Consider the following 9,129-nt stretch of genomic DNA (forward strand, 5'->3'; position numbering starts at 1 on the left):
ATTACTCTTACTAGAAATTTTGTGTAATAACTCCTGCCAAAAATATCTAAAAGAAATTACTTGAGTCTAGGTCAAACTAATGAATTACTTAACCTACACCCCTTGTGAGTCAAGTCTACCTAACAAGAAATTTTCCCATATTTTTTCAATCAGTTTGAAATCGTGAACTAGACATGTAATAAGGGGTCTTTATGTCTTTGACCCATTAACATATATATATATATCTATCATCGAGTTTTTTGGAAATGAAACCCGTATGGCATTCACTTCTTTCATCCAATTTACTTCTAAGAACAGATTTGCTTGGAAATCATTTCTTTGATCCCATGGCTTGTCTCTCATTGTTTGTTTTGTTTGTTATCCTCGTTGTCTCAGTAATCCGTCCATGTAATGTCCATAGTATAGGATGCATTAAAACTGAAAGGACAACCCTTCTCAGCATCAAAGCAGGCGTGTGGAGTAACAATATCAACAACAACAAAGAAAGCTTTCTCACATCTTGGACTGGTCATGACTACTGCAACTGGTGGGCGTGTCCTGCAACCATGAAACCGGCCATGTCACTGAGCCTAATCTCCACCATTCTAATTCTGATGATCATACCATACCTCCAAGTAAGTTGAGCTCTTCTCTCATTCACCTTCGCTATTTAGAACACCTGGACTTGAGCATGAACAACTTCAATAACTCCCCCATTCCAGACTTCATTGGTTCTCTTGCAAACCTTGAATACCTTGATCTCTCTAATGCTGGATTTAGTGGTGCCATTCCTCATGAGGCTATTGGTAGCAGTTATGTTTCTACTTTGCCTCATTTCAACTTTACATCTCTTCGTTTGCTTGATCTTTCTCACAATAACCTGAACATCACTCTGCCACAATGGTTTTTCAATCTCAATAGACTTGTTCATCTTAATCTTTCTGCTTGTGCTCTGTATGGCAAGTTACCAGCCACAATTGGTAACTTAAGTTGCTTGAGATTCTTAAGCTTGTCTGATAACTCTTTTGATGGAGTGATTTCGGAGTCCTTCAGAAATCTTGGTGGCTTGGAGAGTCTTGATTTGTCAGGAAATGATCTTAGTGGAAGCATTCTAGAATCTTTGGACAATCATACAAATGGACTCAGTGGAAGCATCCCAGAATCATTAAACAATCTTACAAATTTACTGTATTTGGATTTGTCTAATAATATGATTGGAAAGTTGCCAAATAGCATAGTGAGGCTGCAGAAGTTACAAAAGTTTGATATGTCTTGAAACCAAGTTCAGGGATGGATGCCTGCAAGTGTCGAGGATATAAGAAACCTGCAATTCTTGGATTTGTCAAGGAGTATGATGATTAGAGCTATTCCTGAATCCTTTGGCAATCTCACACTTTTGCAGTATTTTGATAGGTCTGGAGGTAACAATCTCAGTGGAAAATTGCCTGAAACTATAGGGAATCTTGTTCATCTTTAGTTTCTAGATTTGTCTCAAAATGCAATAAGTGGAAAGTTACCAGAGAGTATTGGAAATCTTAGCCAATTGCAGCAGTTAAAAATGGAAAGCAATGGCATCACTAGTGGACTACCAAAATCCGCAGGAAAGCTCTCCAGCTTGCGGTGTTTTGATTTGTCTAAGAACAACATCATGGAACATTGCCAAAGGATTGGGGAACTTATGCAAATTATGGGTCGTAGATTTTTACTAGCAATTTTATTAGTGGAGGCATTAATGATCTTGTCGATGGATTATCTAAATGCAGAGAAAACAAGGATGGTTCTGCTGCAGAAATTAGGGAGGGTCTAACTGCACTACGTCTGGGAAAAAATATGCTGAATGGAACAGTTCCAGTGAACATAGGCCAATTATCTAAACTGGGTCAACTGCATCTTCCTTTAAATTCTTTGATGGGTGTCTTAACTCCATCTCCTGTTGCCAATCTAGTAAACTTGGCATATTTGGACTTGTCCTACAACTCATTGCAATTGAATGTATGTGAGGACTGGAAGCCTCCTTTTGACTGTTTTGTTATCAGAATATGTTCTTGCAAAGTAATCTCCCCCATTTTCCCACTTGGGTTAAAACTCAGACAAAATTTGGTGACCTTCGCTTATCAGATGCTGGAATTTCATGCAACATCCCTGCATGGTTTTGGGAACTAAGTTCCACTTTTCTCAATCTATCGAATAACAATTTGTAGGGGAAGCTACCAAATTCTTTGAAAAATTAGCGATATACTGTCATTGATTTGATTTCAAACCAATTTGAAGGCCAATTACTTGAGTTTGATCCCTCTTTTTTGTATGTTATCTATCTCAACAACAATTCATTCTCTGGGTTTATTCCTTCTTACTTTGCTAATGCTACTTACATTCAAGTTTTCTCTTTATCTGATAATCATATAAATGGCAGTTTTCCATTATTCTTCTGTAACCTTACTACCATTGAATTACTTGACGTATCTAATAATGACATGTCTGGAAGACCTCCTAGCTGCTGGAATTCAACATCAGCGTTAGGAATTATTGATTTATCTGACAATAATTTCATTGGTGATACTCCTGATGGCCTTTTTTCCTTCTCCAACCTCTAATCCTTACATTTGAGAAACAATAGCTTATATGGGGATCTTCCCTTATCGTTGAAAATGGCCAATAAGTTAGTTATTCTCGACATTGGTGAAAACAAAATCTCAGGTAGCATACCAACATGGATTGGAGAAAACCTTTCATCTTTAATTGTGCTTCGTTTGAGATCAAATTTATTAAAATGCATCATTCCAGAGCAATTATCAAAACTCTCATCTCTTCAGATCCTGGATCTTGCACACAACAATCTATCAGGATGCATTCCTCATTCTTTTGGAGATTTCAAAGCCATGGTAGCCACAAGTCACGATGAAAGGTGGTCTTTGCTCTCCATTGATGGAGAGATCCTTTCTTCTGATTATGAAATGGACAATTCTCCAAATAGCTTTCTGCATTGGGAATATCTCTTGATAAGTACAAAGGGCCTCCAGATGTAATTCTCCAAGGTTCTATCATTAGTCACGAGTATAGACTTATCAAAAAATAAGCTTTCGTATGAGTTGCCTGAAGAACTGACCAAACTGGATGGGCTGCATTTCTTGAACCTTTCTTACACTACTACATAACTGCACTTATGTAGCGGTTGTAAACCGTTGCAAAAGGCCCTAAAACTGCTACATAAGATTTATTGTAGCGAATTGGCAGACACTGCATCTATTTCCATTGCAATAGGTTATTGCAATGGTTCTATGCATCTAATTGGCATTGGCTTTTGTAGCGGTTTTTAATCATGCAGCGGTTGCTTCATATATTGCAGCGTCTTATTTTGCAATGGTTATTTTATATAATGCAACAGTTTCACAATACCTATTGTAGCGGTTTGTTAATACCTATTGTATCGGTTTCGTAATTTATATAGCATCGGTTTTGTAATAACTATTGTAGCGGTTTGGTAGTATATGTTGCAAAAGTTTGGGAATAGCTATAGCAGCAGTTATGTATAAATTACTGCAATGGTTTTATCTGATCTATTGTAGCGGTTTACAATATCTCCTGCAACAGTTAAAAAAAATCAATTGTAGTGGTTTTGTAATCTGTACCATTTTACAAATAATAATTTTAACCATCCAATTCAATAAAATGATAGCATTATCAAACATCATCCTAAAATATAATAAACACTTAGAGCCAACAACATCACATTAAAATTAACAAAAATACTCAATAACATAAGAATTCAATGAGAAAACTAGTTAAATACAAAACAATTTTGAAGTTAATACAAAACAAGGAATCTTCAATATTTTTGGATAAAACCAACTGAAAGTATAACATCATTGTCCCTGTAATTATAAAAAATTAGTTAGTAAAAATAATAAGAAGAAACTTGTATGATACATACAATTTAAATTACTTAACATAATAAGAAAATTTATTAAAAGAAAATGATATATTCCAACAAAATGACATCAACTAAAACGATAATTATTATAAAAGAATACCTGAGGTTGATGGCTACTAGCAGAGGATATATTACGCACACGTATTCCTTGAGTTGGTGCACCATTAGCATCTCCCGGAGAACCAAAATTCAAATTAAATGTAGGAACTTGGTTGATGTTCATTCCTGGAACCAAGCCTAGGAGCCATGACATCATAGAAAGAAATTGTTGTTGCGTAGATGATTACAAAGATGATTTATAATCTGCCATTTGTTCTTCCATTTATTTTCTCATTTCTTTTCTCATTTCTTCTCTCATTTATTCTTTCATGACTTCAATAAAATTTTGAGAAACTTTTACAGAAGATTCACCACTAACTCCTTTTCCTTTCAAATCTGCTGGTGTAACACTCCTCCCATACAACATAGCACGACCAAGTTGTGTCCCTCCCATCACCACAGAAAATTGATAAGTGCTTGTGCGATAAGAATGTGAAGTGTTCTTTTCTTATGATGAGCATTACTTTTATCAAGTTTAAGTGCTAATACATGTGCATTTGTGTTCTTTTGTGCATGTAGGGTTGCGAAACTAAATGTTGAGACAAAACGCCAATGTAGATCATGAATGCACTTTTTGATGAAATCTTGGAAAGGTACAAATGCGAAGACATAAGTCGGGCTCAAGATACGAGAATGTGTGCCAACTTCCAGGTGTCCAAGAAAGGATAATGATGTGGAGGGGCACAGAGACAGTCATATTCGAGTATCTCGATTTGTGCATTGATAGTAAGGTCTTCACCAATGAGGCCGTTTATTGAAGAAGAGACACGATCTACGGCATAAACATGTGCCCGTTTATGTTACCTCGATGGAAAACATGGATTTGGTAGTGTTTCTAGCCGGTACTATAGCAGGTTATCGAAGCAAAACAATGTAGGTATTTACTGTAGCAGTACTATTTACAGACTGCTGAAAATGAGATTTCCAGAGAATCCACACGGGCGTGTGGAAATTCCCCATGCCCGTGTGGATACCCTGATTCCAGCCCTTCTAAAGCCGCGATTCAGCCCGATTTCAGCATCCTTCTTTCCATCTTTTCTCCAACTTTGGAGATGCTTGCGGCTAGGGTTTGGAGAGGTATTGGCAAGTGTTTTGGAGGGGTTCTAAAGATTCAACACTGCGCTCAAGTTGGAAGAAGGTTATTGGGGGAGATTTCGTCGCACCGTTCCGGCGAGGTGTGCCCTAGGCCGGACAAGGGGACCTTTGGAGAAGACTTGGCTACTCCGGAAGACCATCGATATGAATACCGAGGGGGTTTTCTTATGGGACACTTGTTTTTACTTTTGATTTCATTGTTGATTGAATTGTGCTCTATGGAGAGCTAAACCTCCCAGTGGGTACTTGGATTTTGTAAACCCTAGGATGTTATTATTTCATTGATCTTTTATTATTCTTTCCTAAATTGATGTTTCAATTGAGTTCCAATTTTGAAGGGTTATGGAATGATTTCTCCCTTAGAGTGACACTGGGGTAGAGAGTCCATCTTGGTATCCATTGTAGATGAGTGACACACTACAAGGGTTAAACATTGCTTGATTAGAGAGGGTTGAGAGGGTGAGTCGAGAGGTAGCGGAGCGTCCCCTTTCCCCTCCGGTGTGATTTATCCTACCTCCATTTCCTCGAGTTCTTTGCTGTCACAATAGAGTGAAGTTCTAGAGAATAAACTACGCTGGAGCTTAGTTGCGTGAGCAACATTGTGAAGCATTGAAGTAACTCTAGTGTCTGGGGCTTAGATGTGACTAGGGGCCTTTTGCCTGGACCAAAGGGTTAGGTCTATACATAGGAAAAGGGTTTATCACTTAGATTCCCTAGAACTCCATGCAACTTTACACAGTGTGAACTGTTGAGAATGAGGGATTTCTCCGCCGGGACATAGTGTAAAGTTAGTCATGGTTGACCTTAGATTTGGGACCGTGTGCTTAAGGATTTCCATGACTCATTGAGCATTGATTAGGAAGTATAATAGTTGGTCTTGCACTTGAAGGATTAATCTTAGGGGAGCATTGTCCGAGTACTCCACTTCTATTAATTGCCATACCTTTCACTTACTTATGCCTCTCATTCTCGTATCCTTTATCTTTGTTTACATTACATTTTATCGACACTATCATTGTTCACTTTCACATGGTTAAGTAGCAATTTTAAGTATTTTTACTCCCTACTCCCTGTGGATATGATACCCCACTCACCTGGGATTTCTTACTCGACAAACCTGTGCACTTGCGGGTCACACACAAGGGGCGTTATCAAAAATGCATCAACAGATTGGTTTTCACTACTATGTTGTGATTGCACAACTTGCATTTGAGACTGTAATAGAATAAAAACTTTAATAAAAATTTATTTTTGATGTTATATTGATTATGTGTAAGACAAAATATCACATTCTAAAATCATACTATAAAAACATATAAATAAAAGGAAATCTTTACAATCTTGTAGCTAGTATCATCAAAGGACTCCTTGTAGGTCTTGTTTGGTTGTTTTTTTTTTAGTTTCAATAAAAAGAGCAGTATTAGTTGGTATCTCATTGTTTTCATTTGCATCTTGCTATTTTAATTCGACACAAAACATAACTTTCATTATTAAGGACTTATACATGATCCAAAAAGAATCAAATGTAGCACCACACATAGCAATTATCATACCAACAATAAAGACAATACAAATAGGAATAATTTCAAAAGAATACAAGATTAAATTCATCTATGATACTAATCATAATAGGTATAGTGAAGGTAACCAAAATAATACTAATCATAATAAGTGTAATCAAGTTAACCAAAACATTCTTATAATATCAATTTAAAATAAAAACATAATTTTCATTAGCAAGGACTTGTATATGATCCAAAAAAAAAAATAATGTAGCATCACACATAACAATTATAATACTAATGACAAATGAAAACAAATATTTTTTTATTCTATTATAGTCAAGGCAAATTCATTGATGATAATAATCATAATAGGTATAATGAAGGTAACAAAAACAATACTAATCATAATAAGTGTAGTCAAGATAATCAAAACATTCCTAGAATATCAATTTTAAAATATAAAAAAAAACATACCTACACTTACCACTTGTTTTAATTGATGATACTACTCATAATATGTATAGTGAAGGTAACCAAAACAATACTAATCATAATAAGTGTAGTCAAGCTTATCAAAATATTCCTAAAATATCAAATTTAAAATACAAAAATAAAAAAATGTACGTACACTTACCATTTGCTTTCTTATCCTAGCAAAACTCTTTTTGCCCGCCGTATGCATATTAATTTGCCTCTTTCGATTATTTGCATTTATTTCGGTGATTCTCTACATAAAGATTTCCATTACTATTAGCATAGCTTGGAGAAAGTAGTTTTGACATTATAAAAGCAATTAAAAACTAAAAATTGTTATACCTTTGCATTTGTTGAATTTCAATAGTTCAAAAGCTCTTTGAATTTATCTTCTCCAATATGTTGTGGGTGATTCAATATTCTAAGCTTATCAGTCTTGTACTTATAGTAATGTTCCTTTTTCACCCTATACTTATATACACTCCAATCATCTCCAATAGTAGCAAGAACCTACTTTTTACCTTCTTGAGGGACTATGTATTTTTTCCAGACAAATAATTACATTTAATCAAATTATAAAACAACATGGCAAATGTTTAATATGAAAAGAAATAATTAGATAAAAAAACAAGTAAGATTCTTATAAACCTGAACATATTCTCATAATGACTCTTTTGTAGGCATTTTGCGCCAATTAGTGACTGTAAGAGGTGCAAATGTTGAATTTCAAGCCAATATTCCTAAGAAACTACTGAACTCATTCAAAGTCTTATCATCTGATCCTATTGGCTAATTTAATTCATTCAAAAATATTGGCTTTCGGTTTTCGCTCAGACCGTGTGTGAACTGCTTTCATTGTTGTTTGACCTCTCTTTTTCAGTGTTAAAGGACCTGCATTATATGTAAAAGCATTATAATTTCATTGAATAGACATAAACATGATTATATATTGAATTTAGTAATTGAACTTGCTGAGCTTGTAATTGCATCCTCAGTTGCCATTGTTGCAACTATTGATGGAGGTACCCCAATTTCCATGGTTGAGTTTTGATTTATTTCTTGTTGATTTTCAGAATCTATATGATCTAGATCTTGTTGCTCAAGCCAAATCCTCATTTCTTGCTCCATTTGTACTTCATGTTCTTGATCATGATTTGTTTGTGTAGCTTCCTCTATGCATGATCTTGTGTGTGTACTACATTTACATGAGCTTGACTTCTACAGAGTGTACGTTGTGTTCGCAAATATGAAGCAATAGTCCCTGGTTTCACAAATTTGTTTGTCTTCTTCATTGTTAATATTCAGAATTTTTTGCTCACAAAATTTTTATGCATCCAAACATGTCAAAATCAAGTCAATCATGACAAAATATATACTATAGCAAGTAATGTGTCAAAGAGTACTTAAAACATATTTTCTGCACTATTAAACATACCAAACCTAGATATATGACATATAATATTGGTTGCATTCAAGACATTTGCTCTAAAAATTTTTACAAATAAAAATAGTGAACAAAATCATTTTAAATAAAAATCAATTGATAGTTTAAATTCATTATTACCGGGAACAAAATCATACCTGATAGAATTATCGTAAATAGAACTTGATAGTTTATGTGAGCTTCATGAAACTCATCCCTACAATAAAAGAAAGAAATATTTTCAGATATGTGAAATCATCAACTCGTCCCTAGTCACATGAAATTATTTTGGAAAAAAAATCACAAATATTATTAGCTTGAAAAGAACACAATAAACTAAATATGCATCAGAATAAAAATGTAGACATGCAAGATAATAAAACCAAAAATTCCCAACACCATTTAATATTAACCATCACATTTACAAAAACTAAATATATGATAGAAATGAAAAAAAAAATTCTACTCATTAATATCCATCCAATCCCAATCAGTATCATCAATATCTGAATCTTCTTCTATCATTTCATTTTCTTGGACTTGTAAAAAATGTGAAGTTATATCCATAGTTTCAACGGCTTGATCATCTCTTACCCAATTTATAGATTCTGTATCATCATGTG

General features: G+C 34.6%; 1 protein-coding gene across 1 annotated transcript; it reads left to right on the forward strand.

Annotated features, from left to right (window-relative positions):
• The first annotated feature begins 1,273 nt into the window (after positions 1–1,273).
• Positions 1,274–7,876, forward strand: LOC120257850 (receptor-like protein 43). Its single transcript, XM_039265135.1, has 8 exons — positions 1,274–1,400; positions 1,464–1,599; positions 1,743–1,971; positions 2,016–2,128; positions 2,393–2,532; positions 2,764–2,861; positions 2,954–3,014; positions 7,764–7,876. Exons 1-8 carry the CDS (start codon positions 1,274–1,276, stop codon positions 7,874–7,876), a joined length of 1,017 nt encoding a protein of 338 aa, XP_039121069.1.
• The last annotated feature ends 1,253 nt before the right edge of the window (positions 7,877–9,129 follow it).

Source organism: Dioscorea cayenensis, chromosome 1 (genome assembly GCF_009730915.1).
Source record: "Dioscorea cayenensis subsp. rotundata cultivar TDr96_F1 chromosome 1, TDr96_F1_v2_PseudoChromosome.rev07_lg8_w22 25.fasta, whole genome shotgun sequence".
Lineage (NCBI taxonomy): Eukaryota > Viridiplantae > Streptophyta > Magnoliopsida > Dioscoreales > Dioscoreaceae > Dioscorea > Dioscorea cayenensis.

Bases quoted from the DNA above. Each gene is read 5' to 3' on its own strand.
- LOC120257850 (XM_039265135.1), top strand. From the start codon at position 1,274: ATGCCTGCAAGTGTCGAGGATATAAGAAACCTGCAATTCTTGGATTTG. The intron at 2,533-2,763 runs GTGATACTCCTG...GCATCATTCCAG, and splicing joins ATCTGACAATAATTTCATTG to AGCAATTATCAAAACTCTCA. The intron at 3,015-7,763 runs GTTCTATCATTA...ACTCTTTTGTAG, and splicing joins TCCAGATGTAATTCTCCAAG to GCATTTTGCGCCAATTAGTG.